The 21,655-nt window shown below is 39.3% G+C and overlaps 2 protein-coding genes across 2 annotated transcripts; both read left to right on the top strand.

Annotated features, from left to right (window-relative positions):
- Positions 1-113: 113 nt before the first annotated feature.
- Positions 114-3,027, top strand: LOC100255668 (subtilisin-like protease SBT1.1). Its single transcript, XM_002272788.5, has one exon. The coding sequence runs from the start codon at positions 426-428 to the stop codon at positions 2,802-2,804; it is 2,379 nt and encodes a 792-aa protein (XP_002272824.3). The 5' UTR covers positions 114-425; the 3' UTR covers positions 2,805-3,027.
- A 2,207-nt stretch (positions 3,028-5,234) lies between these two features.
- LOC100250490 (phospholipase D beta 2) lies at positions 5,235-21,102 on the top strand. Its single transcript, XM_002272821.5, has 10 exons — positions 5,235-7,300; positions 8,642-8,758; positions 9,604-9,798; positions 10,558-10,806; positions 10,895-10,963; positions 11,051-11,198; positions 12,370-12,518; positions 19,468-19,644; positions 19,987-20,184; positions 20,599-21,102. The coding sequence occupies exons 1-10, from the start codon at positions 5,633-5,635 to the stop codon at positions 20,890-20,892; spliced, it is 3,264 nt and encodes a 1,087-aa protein (XP_002272857.1). The 5' UTR covers positions 5,235-5,632; the 3' UTR covers positions 20,893-21,102.
- Positions 21,103-21,655: the final 553 nt, after the last annotated feature.

Raw genomic sequence — 21,655 nt, 5'->3', positions numbered from 1 at the left:
GAAAAAGAAAGGAGGTTCTCTCTCTCTCTCTCTCTCTCTCTCTCTCTCTCTCTCTCTCTCTCTGTTGATTGGTTCTTAGGCCCATTTCTTCATGCCTTGCTCCTGATCTGTAAGCCTAAAAGGCCCAGAGACTACTCTTTTTGGGAACATGATTGATTTGGTCAAACCCATAATTTATCAGTTCTCTTATAAACCGGGACAGATTCAAATGTGTTGGTTTGTAGTCTTGGCAGTGGGGGTGGGGCTTGGTTTGTTTGGTTTGATCTCTCCAAATGTGCTTTGGGTTTGGGGGGAAAAAAGCTATGGCAAAAACTGAGATCAGCCTTCTCCATCCTCTCTGCCTATAATTAATCCACATTAGTTTATCCATAGATGGAATGTTGAGACTTCCACCTTATAATTCATGACCATCCACTCAATTTTCTATGTTTATATTAATATCGTTTTTCTTTTTTCCTGCAGGCACCATGGTGTACAGAATATCATTGTTGCTGCTAGTTTTCGTGGCTGCTGCCACTCCAACTGCTTCAGCAGACAAACAAACATATATAGTTCACATGGACAAGGCCAAGATCACAGCTCTAGACAGTATGCTTGGGGACTCCAGGAAATGGTATGAAGAAGTGATGGATTCCATCACTGAATTGTCAACTGAAGAAGAAGGAGGTGAAGAAGAAACATCACCCCCTCAGCTCCTCTACGCCTATGAAACTGCCATTACTGGCTTTGCTGCAAAGCTCTCCACCAAGCAGTTGGAATCCTTGAACAAAGTCGAGGGGTTCATGTCAGCTGTCCCTGATGAAATACTGAGCCTCCACACCACACACTCACCTCAGTTTCTCGGCCTGCACCCCTGGAGAGGACTATGGTTTGCTCCCCATTTCACCACAGACGTGATAATTGGTGTTATTGATAGTGGAATATGGCCTGAGCATGTTAGCTTCCATGACTGGGGCATGCCACCGGTGCCCTCCCGGTGGAAGGGTGTCTGCGAGGAAGGCACAAACTTCACATCTTCCAATTGCAATAAGAAGCTTATAGGAGCAAAAGCCTTCTTCCAAGGCTATGAGTCCAAAAGGAAAAAAATCAATGAAACAGAGGATTTTCGATCCCCCAGGGACTCCCTGGGCCATGGAACTCACACGGCATCTATTGCAGCTGGCAATGTGGTACCTGGAGCTAGCCTATTCGGTATGGGCAAGGGCTTCGCCAGTGGAATGATGTATTCATCAAGAATTGCAGTTTATAAAGCTTGTTATGCACTTGGTTGTTTTGCCTCTGATGTATTAGCAGCCATAGACCAGGCTGTTTCCGATGGGGTTGATGTCTTGTCCCTCTCTCTGGGAGGCCCCTCAAGGCCTTATTATAGTGACCCCGTAGCTATTGCTTCTCTAGGGGCGGTCCAGAAAGGGGTTGTAGTTGCTTTCCCTGCAGGAAACTCAGGGCCTTCCGATTTATCTGTTTTCAATTCAGCACCATGGATGATGACCGTTGCCGCAAGCTCCATGGATAGAAGCTTCTCTACCATAGTTAAGCTTGGAAATGGAGAAATCTTTCATGGGGCATCTTTGTATTCTGGCAAGTCAACTCAGCAATTGTTGCTTGTTTACAACGAAACTGCAGGCGAGGAAGGAGCTCAGCTCTGCAATGGAGGTACACTCTCTCCGGACTTGGTAAAAGGAAAGATTGTTGTATGTGACAGAGGCAATGACAGCCCAGTTGAAAGGGGCAATGCTGGAAAAGGGGAAGTAGTGAAAATGGCCGGTGGAGCTGGTATGCTACTGCTGAATACCGATGAGCAAGGAGAAGAACTCATTGCTGATCCACACATTTTACCGGCCACCTCTCTAGGGGCTTCAGCAGCTAACTCCATAAGAAAATATTTAACTTCCGGGAATGCTACTGCCTCTATTTTTTTCAAAGGGACAGCGTATGGCAATCCTGCTCCGGCAGTTGCAGCCTTCTCCTCAAGAGGCCCAGCATTTGTAGAAGCTTATGTGATCAAGCCCGATGTGACCGCCCCGGGCGTGAACATATTGGCCGCATGGCCACCAACAGTGAGCCCATCCGGGCTCCAGAGTGACAAAAGAAGCGTTACATTTAATGTTCTCTCCGGGACATCCATGTCTTGCCCCCATGTTAGCGGCATAGCTGCGCTTCTCAAATCAGTACACAAAGATTGGTCACCCGCCGCCATCAAGTCAGCCCTGATGACAACTGCTTACACCCAAAACAACAAGTGGGCTCCAATTTTGGATTTGGGGTTTAATGGCTCGGAATCAGCCAACCCATTTGCATATGGATCAGGCCATGTTGATCCCATGAGAGCCTCTAATCCAGGGCTAATTTATGACATTACCCATGAGGACTATCTCAACTATTTGTGCAGCCTTAAGTACACCCCTGAACAGATGGCTCTGGTTTCAAGGGAAAGCTTCACTTGCCCAAATGACACAGTTCTTCAGCCCGGGGACTTGAACTACCCTTCATTTGCAGTAGTTTTCGATAGTGATGTCCTGAACAACAGCGCCACATACAGAAGAACTGTAACAAATGTTGGGCTTCCTTGCAGTACATATGTGGTAAGGGTGCAAGAGCCTGAAGGGGTGTCAGTCAGGGTTGAGCCTAATGTTCTAAAATTTAGACATCTCAATCAGAAGCTGAGCTACAGGGTGAGTTTTGTTGCAGAGAGAGAAAGCTCAAGTTCAGGCGAAGCGGTCTTCGGATCTCTGTCTTGGGTCTTCTGGAAATATACAGTCAGGAGCCCTATTGCAGTGACTTGGCAGCAGCCTGAAGAATACTGATTGAATTTGACACACCTTCATACTGATACAACTAGGGTTTTATGAATTTATGAAAAATAAACTTACTGAAAAAGAGGTAGAAGTCTAAGCTTATGTCTCATTCACAAATTTCATTTCCCAAAGTTTGCATTATGCCCATCAAAATTTTGTATCAATCATCATGGCCTTACTCTGTTTTCCTCTGTTATAATAATGGAAATGATTGAAGGTGTTTGATTTTGGATCCGGGTGTGTTGTTTTTTTTCTAAACGACACAATGAGAAAGAAAATAAGGTTGTCACTTGTCACTCAATCCAAAAAATCCAAATGTGTGACATATGGTTTTGATTTGTTGGATATTATAAATTGAGAAAACTATAGGCACAAAGAAGGTACTATGACAAAGGAAAACTGGTCAAATATTAATTCAATAAGAACAATTATAGAATATCGATTCCGTATCTATCACGTTTGTGTATTGTTAAAAATATATAACCAAAGTTAGATCTTTTTTAACAAGAACATAAATATATGAAATTAATGTATAAATAAATAATTTTGGATTAAGTTTTGACCATCTCATCTTTACAGGTCTCTTTTAAGAGTCATCATTTGGGTGATCCATCATGCATTTAAGAACGGTATTATTGCACCCCAACATGATGCTTTTATGACTTGGACCCGACTTTTTCCTCTAATATCAATTCTTGAGTGGGCTTTGATTATTTCATCTGAAAACCAATTGGTATTCAATGAAGGTAGGTCAAACGTTTTATGGCATTTGATATGATACCCGTGAGCTTGCTTTAAGAGCTATCATTTGAGTGATTCCTTCCTAAAATTAAGAACAACATTATTGCACTCTAATAAATAAGATTAAAATACAAAATGTTAAGATCGATATAAACGCAAACCGAATACAAAGTAATTAAATTAATGAAATATTTTAATTAATAGTGTTAAATTAGATGGTGGAACTTTATAACATTTTATATAAATTACAAAATTGACGTGAGTATTTTTTTTCTTGTATAATCATCCCTCTCACTATCCTATGTTACCTACCATCTTCCTTCTTGTTCAACCTCTTTTTTTTTCTTTTCTTTTTTTGACCAATAATTAAATCCCTTTATAGTTCACATACAAGCGTGGAGACTCTTCTATCTTTCTATAAATAAATATAGATTAATGCTTACTAAAAGATAAAATGATAAAATTATTTTTAAATCTATATTAATATATAAAATGAAAATGGATTATTTAATTAAAAGGATAATTAAAAACCCAATTTTAGAAATTTAATAATCCTCTATCATTTTTGTTCTTATTTTGATAAAAATGTTTTGATTATTTTCTAATAAAAATAATTGTTTCCTTTAAAACCGATGTGTAAATGCTTGAAGTGGTAAAATGACATTTATATAGAAAATTGTTACTCTTTAAGAAAAACATGGGAAGAATTAAGGTATGTTTGGGAACAACAGGTTTTTGTTATCATAGCAAAAAAACACAGAAAACACGTTTAATAATCAAAAACTATTTTTCATTTTTTATTCTTAAAAATAGAAAATAAAGTGTTTTCAAGAACATTTGTTAAATTGTTTTTTATTGTTTTCACTTGTTTTATAAGTATTATTTAAAAAAATAATTATACAAACATATAAAATAGTTAAAAATAAAATAATAAATATAAAAATTATTTTTGAAATGTATTTAAAAATATTAAAAATATTTTAGATTTCTAAACAAACTTTTATTTTACAAAAAATAGAAAATAATTTTTAAAAACTATTTTTAAAAATTATTTTTTAGAATTATTTTAAAAAATAGTTCATAAATTTGATAATTATTTCATTCCGTACTAATTCTATATATGTACTTCTTTTTTTTATTAAAAAAACTTTTGAATTCTAAAGAATTTAATATAAGAACCGTCATAAATGAATACTTATGAATTTGATTTCTGTTTAGATTTTTAATTAAATAAATAAGAAGCTGTTTCCAAGAACACACCATTATAAAATTCCATTTATTTATTTATTTATCATTTGAAATTATCAAAGTTTTGACCTTTTGCCAATGACATGAGGTCCTGAATCTGGGGGAAAAGTCATGGGCAGCATGTCACAAACTTTTGGCCAACCAAACCCAATATGCCAATGTAAATTCTTCTAGATGGTCCAATAATTCATCAAAAAATCATAACAATAATAATAATAATAATATTATTATTATTATTATTATAATATTTGTCGCTTGTCCCATTGGGTGAATTCATACAAAAATATTACTTCCTTTTGTCATATTTATTAATGTTCTAATAGATTGAAAAAGAAATTATGGTATTTTTTTTGTTAAAAAAAAAAAAAAAGATGACAAAAAGGGAAAAAGGGCCAAAAAGACTGGAACCGGGAAAAGCCGGTTTTCGCTTACATGCATACGTCTCTGACCCGCAGGAGAGAACCCGGCGAAGTTTCTTTGTTTTCTCTCTCATTCCTTCCTTTTTCATCTTCTTCTTCAGACGTCTGCGTATGATAAAACCTTAATAAGGTAATCCTCTCCTCTCTCTAGAATCTTCTTCTCTGTCAAGATTTGTTGCTGCTTTTCGACATTGAAGATCAATTTATTAATTTAACAGTCTCTATTGGAGCTAATAAGCAAACCCCTTTGATCTCTTCGCCATCTTTTTCTTCTGCTGTGCATTTGTTGATGTGTGGTTGATCTTTTCAGAATTCAATCCGTATTAGGATCAGACCCTTTTGATATTTTCAGTACTGCGTGTCGATTTTATGAACAATTTCTCATTTGAAGGGGTGTCAAGTGATATAATCCTTTTGTAGTGTTCATTAATGGATGACTATGGTTCTTCATCTTCATACCCATACAATAATTCCTATGGATACCCGCATCATCCACCTCCTTCAAATCATCCATACCCACCTCCGAATTCAGATCCATATGCTCCTCCACCACCTCCGGATTTTGCATACCCGTACAATTCTTCAAATTCTTTCACGTACCCACAACCTATGTACCCATCAGTTCCAAGTCCTTCGTTACCACCTTCTTCAGCCCACCATTCAGGGCCTTTAGAGTATTATCACCCTCCGCCACCTCAGTCAGCTCCAATTCCCTATCCATACCCTTATCCAGTTTCGCCAATGCCCCTTAGTTCTCCTCAGCCAAGCCTTCAACAGCATAGTAGTTTCCAATATGGGTCATCCCATTACCACTACCAACAACCTGAGTCATACCCACCTAGTGAAACCTATTCTCATGCGCCTGGCCGGGCCAATAGCTTCTCTAGTCATAGTTCGGGGTCTTTTGGAATGGGATCATCACCGAATCATGAAGTTGTTCATGATTCCTCACCTTTATACCCTCCTATTTATCCCCAGTTGGACGATCATTTAAGCAATCTGCATTTGTCTGATAATCATGCATCTGCCCCTGCTTCTCCCTCAGCGCCTTCAGTGCGGGATTCTCCTCCAAGGTATCCGAGTTTGAGTGGAAGTAACTCATTTTCCAGTGGTTGGGAGTCGTACTCAGGTAGGCAGGATTCCTCTCTTCATTCTGCCTATTACCATTCAAGCTCGTTTAATGGCTCGCAGCATAGTCAGAATTTGCAGATTGTGCCCTCTAAAGGGTCCTTGAAGGTTCTGCTTTTACATGGGAATTTAGATATTTGTGTTAATGAAGCAAAAAACCTTCCAAACATGGACATGTTTCATAAAACTTTAGGAGATGTTTTCGGGAAACTACCTGGAAATGTGAGTAACAAAATAGAGGGGCATATGCCTCATAAGATCACTAGTGATCCATACGTCTCAATTTCAGTATCAGGTGCTGTAATTGGAAGGACTTTTGTAATTAGTAACAGTGAAAATCCCATCTGGAAGCAAAAATTCTATGTTCCTGTTGCACATCATGCTGCTGAGGTACACTTTATGGTAAAAGATAGTGATGTTGTGGGATCACAGCTTATAGGAGTGGTTGCAATTCCAGTGGTACAGATATATTCAGGAGCTAAAGTTGAGGGAACCTTTCCAATCCTCAATAATGGGAAGCAAAGCAAAGCTGGATGTGTCTTAAGCATTTCAATTCAATACATTCCAATAGAGAAACTAAGCATTTATCATCATGGAGTGGGGGCTGGTCCAGATTATCTTGGTGTTCCTGGAACATATTTTCCACTGAGAAGAGGTGGAACAGTTACTCTTTACCAAGACGCCCATGTTCCTGATGGGTGCCTTCCAAGCCCAATGCTTGCTCAGGGGACGCCTTACGTACATGGAAAGTGTTGGCATGACATCTTTGATGCAATATGTCAGGCCCAGCGTCTGATTTACATCACAGGTTGGTCTGTGTGGGACAAAGTTAGACTGGTTCGGGATGCTAGTTCTGCAGCAGAGTACACCCTTGGGGAACTTCTGAAATCGAAGTCACAGGAAGGGGTGAGGGTACTGCTTCTTTTATGGGATGATCCTACTTCAAGGAACATTTTGGGTTATAAAACAGTAAGTAACTCACCTTTGATCAGTCCATGGCATTGCAGTGGTATGCTGTAGCAAAGAGTACCATATGCAATGTGCTTCATGTGTGTGTGTTTTATTGTTTTATGAGTTTAATCATCTCTAGCAATTGATTGTGATTAGTGAAATTGTCATTTTATGATCTGATTGGTTTGGGATTTGACGCTGTTAGCACAGGCTTTGTAGTTTTGAATTTTAATTCCTGAATTAGAGAAAAGTGAATGACTGGCTACCATTTTGTTACTTCTTGATGTGTTGTGGCATTATCCCATCTGATAAATGCATATTGATTCCATGATGGCATTTGTTAACCAAATGAGCAATATGTGATGAACATTGGACTATATTTTTTATATGTATCTGATCAGTTTTGCTACTATACATGTATGTCTTCTCAGAACAAGTATAGAATCTAATGGATGCTATATTATATAAAATTATGTTAGTTAATCTCTACTTTTAGATCCCTTTATACAAAATCTCAGTAGCAAATCTCCATTAGGTAATGGTTTAGTCACAAAAGGGTGTGGAGGGCTATAATTGTTTTGTGTGTTTGGAAAAAGAAAAAGCATAGAATATTTTATGGTTTAGAGCAACCTGAATTGGCATTGAAAAATATTTTTCCTCAATCTCCATTCTTTCAGTCTAATGATCCTTTCAGGTTTGCTAATCTATCTTTTTCTGATATCATTGATAGCTTGGGTACTGGAGTTAGGCCACTCTAGTGCCTGCTATTTTCTCCTGTTGTTTCTTGACTTTTGATGCTTCCTGCTGGAACAAGGAGAAAAGGAGACACAACTTAATACCTTCTTTATTAGGTGTCTATACATCCCTAATTTGCCTATAAAAAAATGTAGCAACTTTTAGGTAAACAATAAAGGTTAACCGTAAGCTTTATCATTTTCTTATTCATGTCAAGCTGGACTATTAGATTGATTAACAAGGTAAACAAGGAAAAGACTATAATCCATCATATTCTATCAAATTGAATCTTTAATATTTGCCAATTTGCTACAAATTTACTGCGCTCAGAGGCCTAGTCTGGAGTTATGAGTTTGCCAAAATGGAAAATCATACATAACATGCTTTATTTTTGTGTTGATGCTGGTCTGCACACATTTTGCTCATTCTTTCTTTTGTGTTCTTGACTGGAACTTGGTGAGGCTACAATTCTTGACTTTGTCCATGGATCCTTTGGTTTTATGTGCCATGCTCTACAAAATGTCTCTTAAATCAGTTATACCTCCATATTGATTCTAGCTTTTTGTTAGATGGCTTTGTGGAATGTATTGTTCTGGTTATCCTATTTAAACTTGATAAATGCAGGATGGAATCATGCAAACCCATGATGAGGAAACTCGCCGTTTTTTCAAGCACTCCTCAGTGCAAGTGCTACTTTGTCCCCGCTTTGCTGGAAAACGACATAGTTGGATCAAGCAGAGGGTTAGAGATGAATAATCATTTTTGAGCACTATTTTTTAAACTGCATACTGTTTAACAATTTTCTATATCAGTCATGATTCATGCCATTTTCTTGAACTTTTAGATTCTTGGGAATACAAAAAATGCAAATCATCCTTACTGGAAAACATAGATAAAATTCAGCATGCTTTAATGCTAAAAGCACCAGACATTCATCTTGGTGCATCTGACTCGACAAAAGAATTGCTAAAATTGGAATGGGGTGTCCTTGTTACATAGCCATCCAGCTTTTATTGGATGCTAAAAGCGTTACATGATGCATTATTTATAAGTAATCAATAAAATCTAGGTCTTGTGAGTCATGTGTCAAAAAATTAATTTTAATTTGTCAATATACATGTTATGTTTAGATCAATAAAACATTGTAAATATGGTAAATTTGTACCCACCGAAATTCTTAAATTCTACTCTTGTCTGGTAAGACTGGTATCTTTCTGTAGAGCAGAATAGGTTGAGCCAAAAGCTCCCACTATTGACACACCTAGGGAATTAATGAAACTCCCTAAGTGTGTCAAAACATCCATCATTGACACACCTAGGGAGTTAATGAACTCCTAACCTCTCCAAAGTGAAATCTTTCAGCACCTGTCCCATGCCAACAACTGAACATGCACTGTTAATAGTTTCATTCTTTGCATTGCAATGTTGCCTTTGATAAAATTAGGCCAACAGCAAACAGTTATTCCCAAAAACACAGTTTGTTGTCTAACTAGGCTAATTTGTTACTTCTTGTTTGCATTTTATTTGATCCAGATTTTGTGGTGAAAGTTTGCATTGAACTTGTGTTCTTACTTCTTAATTACCAGGAAGTTGAAACAATCTATACTCACCATCAAAAAACTGTTATCCTGGATGCTGATGCTGGTTGTAATAGAAGGAAAATCATAGCTTTTGTTGGAGGACTTGATCTATGTGATGGGCGATATGATACTCCTCATCATCCTCTATTTAGGTCACTGGAAAAGGAGCATAAAGATGACTATCATAACCCAACTTTCACGGTTATTTCTTAACTCTTATTTCTCTTTGTTAATGCATTATTTTGAGTAGCCAAACAGTTGAATATTTTATTTAAACTAGAACTTATACTTAATAAAAAAATCATTAAGCATTGCCCTTCTTTCGATTAATGTGTCAATGGAAAATATACCACCATCCAAGCTATCCCTTGTCTGACAACTAGGTATTACTGCTAGAAGCATGAAAATGAAAATCACTTGATGTTTGTAATTTTGTCCCTGTCTATATTTTTGAGGGTTTGGGTTGAGTTATTTAGTCTTTAGTTAATTCGACTCTGTTGTCTTGTTTCAATCTGTTTATGAACAAGTTGCGATTGGATCCCATCATGAGACCTAAGGAGGTTAAAAGGTGATCTTGTGATTCTGTGTATGCTCTCACGTGTCTCTACGTGTTGCAAATCTACACTTATTTTTAATTCCTTGAGAATCGAAAAAGGGGGGAAAAGGCATTTCAATGTCCATATAGAACAAAATAGAATAATTGATTTTTTCTGCTGTTCAAATGCCTACTTAGTCATGTTAATTGAATATTCTGAAAGAAACATGCAGTGAAACATATCTATGCAGCTGTAGATTATACTAAGGAATCAAACAATTGAAATCTTGCAATGTCTATATGGCCAAGAAATTGTTAAGTCCCAGTTTAGAGCCAAAGAGTAATCATCTATTAAGCTAATATATATATTCACTTTGAATTCATTTATTTTTTTTAATTTATGTTTTTGTTTATGACCTGTACAGGGGAATGTTGCTGGTTGTCCCAGAGAACCATGGCATGACATGCACTGTAAAATAGATGGTCCCGCAGCATATGACGTTCTGACCAACTTTCAGGAGCGCTGGTTAAAAGCTGCTAAACCCCATGGGATAAAAAAATTGAAGATGTCCTATGATGATGCTCTGCTCAAGATAGAAAGAATTCCTGACATCCTTGGGATTTCTGATGCTCCTTGCCTTGGTGAGAATGATCCTGAGGCTTGGCATGTTCAGGTAAACAGATATCAATCAGTTGGGGCTGAAGTCCTATCTTTTTGGATTAAAAGAATTCTGTTCTTATTCTGGGATTTCCCAAATGCAGGTTTTTCGCTCAATTGATTCAAATTCTGTTAAGGGCTTTCCGAAGGACTCAAGGGATGCTTTACAAAAGGTGAGAGAAAATTTATTAATTAACTCCCTTTTTCATGTTTGCCTTTTGAGAGTTGTCCTAGGTTGATTAATTACTCCGTTGCAACAGAACCTGGTATGTGGGAAGAATGTATTGATTGACATGAGCATACATACAGCATATGTAAAGGCGATTCGTGCTGCCCAGCATTTTATCTATATTGAAAACCAGTATTTCATTGGGTCTTCATTCAATTGGACTTCTTACAAGAACTTAGGTAAGAACTATTATTTCAGCATAAAGAGGTGTTGATGAACATGTCAAGAAATTAAAAATTGATCTAATAAATTATTGAAAGAGGTTGCTTTGAGGACCACATTTGATACCATCTTCAAAATTCTCCTGTCGAATGCATGGGCATAACTTGTGATCAAAATGGATGGATTCAAATTTGTCCCACTAAATATTATTATCATCAGGTCCCTGAGCATATTACAACTCAGTGATTAGTAAAGAAGTAACAACTAAACCGTGGACATGTATATTAGAGTTGAAAAAGAAAATTAGGCACCATTTTCCATAATAACGAATAGAAGAGCAGCTACTGGTAGCAATTTTTTGTCTGACCATCCTGACTGATCCTACCAAACCAGATTAGAGGGGTTTCAGACGGAGAATGTGTCCTGAATTCCTAGTTGAACAGCTCAAATTCTGATTGTAAGTCTGGGTTTTGGTCCTCCTCTTCCAATTAAATAATATGATTTCTTTAATACAATATTTGAACTACTTGCTCTTTTTCTTATCTGCACCCAAACTTTTGCATCCTATTATAACAGCTATGCCTCCATTCTTTTGTTTAGTTTTTTACTTGCCCACATACCTGATGGGTTCCAGGTTGCAGGTTTTAGTTCCATAACTTAATCAAAGCTTTATTGCTTAACTAGAGCAAACCTGTGGACCCAAACAGTACGTTTTGTGCCATTACATTGAGTGCATGGGTAACATATCAAATAAGAAGTGTTATTACACACTGATGGCACTAAAAAGGGTATACAGAAGCTTAACAGGACAATTAGAGTTGGTAAGGAGAGTTAAAATTTTATATTTTGGTAGCATTGGCTATAACAAATGGGAATGTGAAAGCCGGATCCAAGTTTTCAACTGCTACTAGTCAGAACAAGGCACCATAAGATGTTTTAAATATTGAAGTCTGATGGAGATTCATGTTACACATGTTTTTACTTTCTACACATTCTCCATTATGTCAATACAGTCCATAACTAATGGGCTTTTCATGGTAAAAATTTATTGGTTAATGGTAACTGGATGAAATTCATGAGAATTCTACAATAAATTGCTTATGGTTTTCTTTACCCGTCAATACATACACACACACGCACACATGCACACACACACACACATACAAACTAACGTACTGGCTTGTGCAGGTGCCGACAATATAATTCCAATGGAAATTGCTCTTAAAATTGCCAATAAAATCAGAGCCAATGAGAGATTTGCTGCATATATAGTTGTTCCAATGTGGCCTGAGGGAGTTCCAACAGGTGCCGCTACACAGAGGATTCTGTTTTGGCAGGTAGGCTCCAATTATTATCTTACACATGTTTGGTAAGGAATTTATATTTTTCAAATACTTTTACTGTATCATTGTACTACCGAATTCAGCCCAATTTGGCATCTTTGAAAGCAGCTACAAGGACAAATTTTATTGGCTGCTAGAGCTCATTTTGGTTGTCAATTTCAGATGTCCATGGTTGTCTTTTACAGCAAAAGATGGTGAATAGTTGAAAATGCAAGTATAATTTTTGGGCATGTAGCTTCATGAATAGCCAGCCTCCTTTTCAACTCTCAGTTTTTATTGCATCCTCATTTGACCCTTTTTAGGAATCACTTTTTAGAGTAAAAGGGTTTTTGATAGGTATCTAATGGAGAATTATTATCGAATTTCAAGAACAAGAGTCCCAACTGGTCCCCAAATCCCTACCAGATCCACAATATTTTTTCCCCCTCTGTAATTCCCCCTCCTTTCCTATTTAAACCTTCCCCTCAGCCCGTATCCAACTGTGACCTAACCTCCACTAAAGCTATTACAACTAACTGCCAGTTGGTAGTATATTCCTCTTCCCTTTTCTATTATACACATAACGTATAGGAGGCCTATCATTACCCCCCTCAATGAGAGACACCTTGTCCTCAAGGTGGAAGTCAGGAAAGTGCTCTTTAATTGTGTCAACTGATTCCCATGAAGCTTCAAACTGAGGAAGTCCTTTCCACTGAATAAGTACTTCAATACCAAGCTGATTGTTATTGGGAGATTGGCGAATATCTAAGACCTGATCAGGCTCCACAAGCCATTCCAAATCCTCAGCAAGAATAGGGGAAAGTGGCTAACACAAATCAGCTGAACCAAGAGCCGGCTTGAGCTGGGAAACATGAAACACTGGATGAATAGTTGTCGAAGAAGGAAGCTCTAACCTGTACGCCACTGGACCAATTTGCTGCACTACTTTGTAAGGGCCAAAATATCGTGGGGAGAGCTTCTCATTTGGTCGCTTGGCAAGGGAACGAAGACGATACAGAGGAAGCTTTATATAGACAAAATCCCCAACTTCAAATTGGACTGCACGACAATGAGCATCTGCAGATGACTTCATTTTGGATTGGGCACAGCAGAGATGATCCTTTAATTCATTTAAAATTAGATCACGCACTTGCAATAACTGATCCACTGCCAGAACAGAGGTGCAATCTGATCCAAAACGTATCAACGGTGGTGGGTCTCGCCCGTAAACTGCTCGAAACGGTGTTGTATTAGTGGAGGAGTGGAATGTGGTATTATACCAGTATTCTGCCCATGAAAGCCATGTAGACCAACGTCTAGGCTTGTTATATGAAAAACATCGAAGGTATGTCTCCACACAACGGTTGACCACTTCCGTTTGTCCATCCGTTTGCGGATGATATGCGGTACAATGGCGGAGAGAAGTACCCTGCAACCGAAATAGCTCCGTCCAAAATCGGCTAAGAAATACTTTGTCACGATCACTAATAATGGAACGGGGAAATCCATGTAATTTGACAACATCCCGAACAAAGATAGCAGCCACCGTTTGAGCTGTGAAAGGATGCTTGAGCAGTGAGAAGTGAGCATATTTGCTCAATCGATCCACAACAACTAAAATGGAGTTATAACCCTCAGACTTAGGAAGCCCCTCAATAAAGTCCATCGTCACATTGTTCCATATTTTGTCTGGAATAGGCAGTGGTTATAGTAACCCAGCAGGCGACAAAGTTAGGGTCTTATTTTGTTGACATACTAGACACTTCTCCACAAACTCTTTGATATCATTTTTCATGCCAACCCAAAAGAAATCTCTTATGAGTCGTTTGTAAGTCCGCAGGAACCCGGAATGCCCTCCAACCACGCTAGCATGACCCTCTTGAAGAAGTGCTGGAACAAGGGGTGAGGCCTTGGGAAAGACTAGGCGCCCCTTGTAAAGGAGAATACCATGGTCCAAGGAATACCTAGGATAAGCATCCGGATCATCCAGTAGCCTCTGTTTAATCTTAGCAAGGTGCGGGTCAACTTCAACTTGTGAACTGATCAACGAAGTGTCTATGCGACTGGGAACCATGAGGGCAGCTAACTCCATAGAAATGGGGATGCGAGATAAGGCATCAGCTGCTTTATTCTCCATTCTCGGCCGAAACTGAATTTCAAAATCATACCCAAACAGCTTTGCAACCCACTTTTGGTACGACTCATTCACTATTCTTTGCTCTAGTAGAAACTTCAAGCTACTTTGATCCGTTCGCACAATAAAGTGGCGACCAAGCAGGTAATGACGCCACTTCTGAACTGCTAAAACAATAGCCATTAACTTTCTTTCATATATGGACTTTTGTCGTTCCCTTGCTGTGAGGACTTGGCTAAAATAAGCTACTGGTCTATGACTTTGCATCAAAACGGCACCCAAACCATACCCTGAGGCATCCGTCTCTACAATGAAGAGTTGACTGAAGTTGGGCAAAGCCAAAACAGGTATTGTTGTCATAGTTGTTTTCAATTTTTGGAAGGCTACCTCAGCCTCTAGGTTCCAATTAAAAGCATCTTTTTTGAGTTGCTGAGTGAGAGGCCAAGAAATAGCTCCATATCCCTCTACAAATCGACGATAGTATCCAGTCAATCCGAGAAATCCTCGTAATTCTTTAAGGGATTTGGGTGTGGGTCACTCTACCATGGCTGAAATCTTGTTGGGATCAGCAGCAACCCCCTTGGCAGAAACCAAATGGCCCAGGTATTCCAATTGTGGTTTAGCAAAGAGACATTTCTTTCCATTGACGTGCAGTTGGTGGTTCGCCAGAATGGACAACACACTTTGCAAATGGTCACAATGCTCCTTCAAGTCTTTGCTGTAGACCAATATGTCATCAAAAAATACGAGCACAAATTTCCGAAGGTGTGGCCGAAATATACGGTTCATTAGTGATTGGAAAGTCGTTGGTGCATTGGTTAGCCCAAAAGGCATCACCAAGAACTCGTAGTGACCTTCATGGGTGCGAAATGCCGTTTTGGGGATGTCTTGTTGCCGGACTCTAATCTGGTGGTAGCCCGATTTGAGATCTAGTTTGGAAAAAATGGTCGCGCCATGAAGTTTGTCAAGTAACTCATCAATCACCGGAATGAGGAACCGATCCGGGACTGTAACTTTGTTGAGGGCGCGGTAATCTATACAAAACCTCCATCCTCCATCTTTTTTTTTCACCAACAACATTGGACTAGAAAATGGGCTTAAGCTAGGCCGAACAATTCCTGCCTCAAGCATCTCTTGCACCAATCTCTCTATTTCATTATTTAGAATATGTGGATACCGGTAGGGTCGGACATTAACCGGAGATGCTCCCGGAATTAATTGAATGGCATGATCAATATCACGACTTGGTGGTAACCCTGTTATTGGCCCAAAAATTTGCTAATGTTGATCTAATACTTCTTTAACTGTTTTCGGGACCTCTTGTACTCCTTCACTCAAATCCGAAGTGGTGGAAGTCTGACAGAGTTCCACCCAAACCCCTTGGCTATGGTGCTGCAGTCTAGCCATTGCTTTAAGAGATACCTCAATCCGACTAAGGCTCGGGTCTCCCTTTAACACTATCACTGCCTTCCCCATTTTGATTTTCATCGTTAGCATCTTCCAGTTTACTTTCACATCTCCTAAGGTCCCTAACCAAGGCATTCCTAGAATCACATCAGTGTTGCCTAATTCAAGTGGAAGAAAATCTTCCACTACGGTGAGCCCCTGCATTGAAATACAAACTCCTCTACAAATGCCCTTCCCTTTCACGGATATCCCGGTTCCCATCATCACCCCGTAACTCGTTGTTGTAGTTAATGGAAGTGCTAATTGTTGAACCAATTCAAGGGATAAAAAATTGTGGGTAGCCCCACTGTCTACAAGGATGATTACCTCTTTTGACCCGATCATTCCCTTGATCTTCATAGTTCCCGGCGTAGTTAAATCGACCACGGAATTTAGAGATAATTCCACAGCGTCTTTCAGCTTGATGAGTGCAGGTTCTTCGGTTGCTCTGTCGTCAAACTGGTTATCGTCTTCCTCCTCATCTTCGTGCACCAATAAAACTTGTAATTCTTTCTTACAGCGATGACCAGGGGAGAACTTTTCTTCACACTTAAAACAGAGCCCCTTCTCTCTACGGGCTTGAAGCTCCGATTCCGTCAGTCTCTTTATCGGAATCTCACGTCTCTGGCTCATTGTCTTCTCGCCGACAGCCACTGCCCTAGTCTGAAAATTTTCCCCAATCTTCCACTCACCTCGATTTGCAGATGACAACATTTTGGTGCTCTTTGGGCCATTTGGGCCATTTGGTTCACAGGCTGCTCTCATGGCTAAATTCCTGTCTTCAACTCGTTGGGCCATTTCCATCAAGTGGCCCAGCCCATATGGTTTTAGTAGACGTAGCTCAGCCCGGATCTCAGGAAGCAGCCCATTCATAAACGTGCTTTCCATTACCTCCTCCGAAATCCCTTTCAATGGAGTCGCCAGAATCTCGAATTCCCGCCGGTATGCTACCATTGTCCCTTGTTGTCGCACCGCCAGAAACTGCTCACAAAGGCTCCCTTCTTGAGTCGGACGAAAGCGAAGCAACAACCGCCTCTTCAAATTTTCCCAACTCCCAAACACCTCCCTCGAATCAGTCCACTGGTACCAAGAGAGTGCATCCCCATCTAAACTCATCGCGGCGGCGACTAATTTCTCTTCTTCCGTGAGTCCGTACGTTGCGAAGTATCAATCGGCCCGGAAGATCCAGCTGTCCGGGTTCTCTCCCGTAAATACAGGCATCTCCACCCATCGGCTGCCGCGCCATTCTCCATTTCCACCTCGCCTCATCTCATCCAACGCCATCCCCCCCCCCCCCCCCCCTCCCCCCCCCCCACTGGGTTCCCCAACTCCTGGGATCCATCCTGCCCGATCTTCTCGTTGAGCAGCAGTCATCGTGTTCCGCCCTAATGACAACACCGCCACTGCCTTTTGTGTCTCTTTCAGCGATTGCAGAACTCGCATTACGTTCTGAGCAAGGTCCATCACCGTCTTTTCCATTCCTGGTAAGCGTTGCATCTCCTCTCTGATTTCTCCAACTTCCTTCTCTAGACAATCCACGCGACCTTCATTCCTTTTCTGAGCCATCTGGATCGATGCTCTGATACCAAATTGATAGGTATCTAATGGAGAATTATTATTGAATTTCAAGAATTTCAAGAACAAGAGTCCCAACTGGTCCCCAAATCCCTACCAGATCCACAATATTTTTTCCCCCTCTGTAATTCCCCCTCCTTTCCTATTTAAACCTTCCCCTCAGCCCGTATCCAACTGTGACCTAACCTCCACTAAAGCTGTTACAACTAACTGCCAGCTGGCAGTATATTCCTCTTCCCTTTTCTATTATACACATAACGTATAGGAGGCCTATCAGTTTCCAAGTTATTGAAATGGTTTCGAAGAGTACATTGGAAAATATCAGGGGTTGGATGCTTGTTTTAAAGTTACTAGTCTTACAGTTTGGAATGGGCAGAGGCTCAAACTCTTGCACGATAATTCGTGCAACGTTTTCTCAACTCTGTTTACAATTGCAGTCAATAAAGAAGCTACAGTAAGAGACAGTGGAAGCATGGAGGATTGGGGGCATTGGAATTGGTGCTTTCTTCAGATGTTTCATGATTGGGATTGCAACGGTGGATTTTTTTTTTTTTTAATAGCTAAATTTTTTGTCCCGTTGAGACTTGAACGTGGAACTCCCACAAACCCTTCCCTATCTTTACCACTTGAGCTAGGCCTCAAAGGCAAATGGTGGATTCATTTATTGCTATTATAATTGATAATGAGAATGGGGAGGGTAACCTGACAGAGATAAACCAAGGATGGTCTTTTTCAGTTAATCATATTTCAGGGCTCTATATATGAGGTAGTACCACATTTATGTTTGTAGAAGGTTAGTGTTCTTATGCTCCCTCCAAAGTAGGATTCTTTTTCTGAGCTGCAGTATGGATGAAGATCTTAAATGTGGATCAGATGATGAGGACTCTTGTGAACTAGTGTTGTATGTGCAAGAAGGATGAGGAGCCTAGTAACCATTTTTGGTTCAATACTTTTGGTCTATGGTTCTCATTATTTTAGTGTGGCTTGTGTTTGGTATAGATCATTTGAAAAACTTTTGTTAATTGGCATGTTAGGTTCATGAAGAAGAGGGGGAAAGTGAAAACCAGCAAAAACAGCCATGTTACGCTTAGCGATAGGAGAGGAATTGTGATATTCTTGGAAGTACTTAGCTTTTAGGAGTTGGAATTGAAATAAATTGTTCTCAAATCATTGTTTGGTTGGTCATGGATTCTGTAAATGGGAGGTTGTCTTTTTTGGATTCCTCTGTTGGCTGAGGGTTCTTTTAGCTTCCCTTTTCTTTCTTTCCCCTGTTCTTCTCCTTGTTTGCTTTGTTTGCTTTATACCTTCCATGTACAAGGGTGACAAGCCACTCCTTTTTGGTGTCTTTTAATGTAGTCTTGTCTTGCCCATAAAAGTTGTTAGGATGGTGCATGATATATGAATTTCGGAGTAGTTTACTTTGATTGAATTTTATCTTCCTCGAAGTTGCTGATATCATGAGCTTCCATCCCATTTATTTTTTATTTTTAGTTTGGTCGGTTCATTGATGAAACTGATTGTTAAGAAATTCCATTTCAGTGAACCTTCAACACGTTTTGAGAATTTTCATTGGAGTAAATTCGGTTTGTCTTGACATCTGTTGTATTGAATCACTCTACCATAGACTACATAGAATTAGCAAAGAAGTTGCTATTGTGATAGACTCATGTATACTATTATATGTGAATACAATCGACTGATTTAATTTCTCTGCAACATCCAGATATCTCATCGATCTGCCAAATAATAGCATTATATGTGGGTTTAGTATTACATTTTGTTAATTCAGCATTATGTCAATTGCTGCAGCACAAGACAATGCAAATGATGTACGAAACCATTTACAAGGCTTTAGTAGAGGTTGGACTTGAGGAAGCATTCACTCCACAAGACTATTTGAATTTCTTCTGTCTTGGCAATCGCGAAGCTGTAGATGGGAGTGAAACTCCAGGCACTACGAGTCCTACTGCAGCAAACACTCCTCAAGTATATTTCCTTTTCCCTTAAACTAATTTTGTTTAAGCCCTGATTTTGGTACCTCTTATTTTGATGAGCACAAAACACCACCTAGTGCAATGCTAGAGGTGCCTTTCAGATTATGTTCTTTGATGTAGTGAAATTCTGGCCTTTTGATGCCCCTTTGAATTGGACAGTTGAGCCATGTATCAAGTCCAGGGTGTTGCCAAAATCAGCTTCTTTTTCCCTGTTTAGATAGAGTTCAACCTCTGAACTTACTTCATTCTTCTACATTTGCCCAGCCATAATTCCTCAAGTTGCTGGATTGTTAAGAACTTATGTATAAATGTGATCTATTTGGGCTCTTAACAGGCACACAGTAGGAAGAACCGTCGATTCATGATCTATGTTCATTCAAAAGGCATGATAGTTGATGATGAGTACGTGATATTGGGGTCTGCAAACATCAACCAGCGCTCTATGGAAGGCACTAGAGACACAGAAATTGCAATGGGAGCATACCAACCTCACTATACCTGGGCACGGAAACTGTCTAATCCACGTGGACAGGTAAGCTCTGGCAAAAGAACGTGGTTGACTTCTTTTGTCATTCATTAAAGGAGCTATTTTAGGATCTCATGAAAATGAGACCATTCCAAAATATTTGTTTTCATTAGTGTAAAAAATACAAAATTTGTTGTCTACTTGAATGTTGTTTTCAGTAGAACTTTGAGGCACAAATCCATTTTTTAGGATGTAGTCATTGCAAAACTTTAATTGATATAATTGGTTACAGTTTAGGCTCACTGGAAAAATGGTATGTGAAATGTAAATGGTAAGGGGAAAGGGAACAAGATGAGTACCATTTTCAGTTGCTATGCTGAATGCAATAAGATTATTTCATTTTCATCAGAAATTCTACCCACCTGACCATAGATTTTGGTGTCTGACTAATCACTACACACCCGTATACTTGTTTTGTAGATCTATGGATACAGGATGTCCCTGTGGGCAGAGCATACCGGAACCATTGAGGACTGCTTCGTGGAACCAGAGAGTCTGGAATGTGTAAAGAGGGTTAGGTCCATGGGTGAGATGAACTGGAAACAATTTGCATCGGACGACATATCAGAAATGAGGGGACACCTCCTGAAGTACCCAGTTGAAGTTGATCGAAAGGGCAAGGTGAAGCCCATTCCCAAATGCGAAACTTTTCCAGATGCAGGAGGAAACATCGTGGGATCATTTCTTGCCATTCAGGAGAATCTTACCATTTGATCAGTGGGTCACTTCCCCCATGGTCATGTATGGTATACACTTTTGAGCTCCTAGTGTCATCTTTTATTCTGATTGTAGCACAGAACATCATTTGAAACTACAGCATACTTGTTTCAAAACAACTAATCATGTCAATAGATGTATGTTTGTAAAGCCTTTTTGAAAGAGATATAATGTACATGTTTATATATTAAAGTACAGTTGCAGAAAGATTGAAGCTTGGGAATGAAACAAGGCCCATGTTACACCATTGACATCTATTGCAGGCAAGAAAGTACCTAAAAATAAAGGAACATGTGGTAAGTTACTTAACCACTCCTTCAGTTTGGCAAGTATGGATTGAGTAGCTCACCAAGCGATGTTAATTGCCCTTCTATTTTGGGCATGTAAATCTGGCAGCAAATGGCCCACCTTATAATGGAAGTGCAATTTTTTTTTTTTTTTTTGGACTCTTTTGGCACCAAAAGTCAAGTATCTGTCAATAAATGGAAGAGAGTGATGAACATACTCTTGCCAAATTTTGGTGGGTGTCTGATTAATTTCGGTAACATAGGGGCACCCTACTAACTGCGTGCCAAACTGAAATTTTGTTGAAGAACTGCCCAAGAAATTAGGGTTCCTTTAGATTCGTGCCAAACAATGCCAAACTAGAGTGTTGGGTCTTGAAAAGGGCCCTTTTAGCCCAAATAATAATAATAATAATAATTTAGTTCGAGCCTATTTTGAAATATTTGTTCAAAATAGCACTTTTCTCTCTCATGAT

The sequence above is a fragment of the Vitis vinifera genome, chromosome 15 (assembly GCF_030704535.1).
Source record: "Vitis vinifera cultivar Pinot Noir 40024 chromosome 15, ASM3070453v1".
NCBI lineage: Eukaryota > Viridiplantae > Streptophyta > Magnoliopsida > Vitales > Vitaceae > Vitis > Vitis vinifera.
Note: the sequence above shows the minus strand (reverse complement) of the source record. Positions and strands in the feature narration are given on the sequence as shown.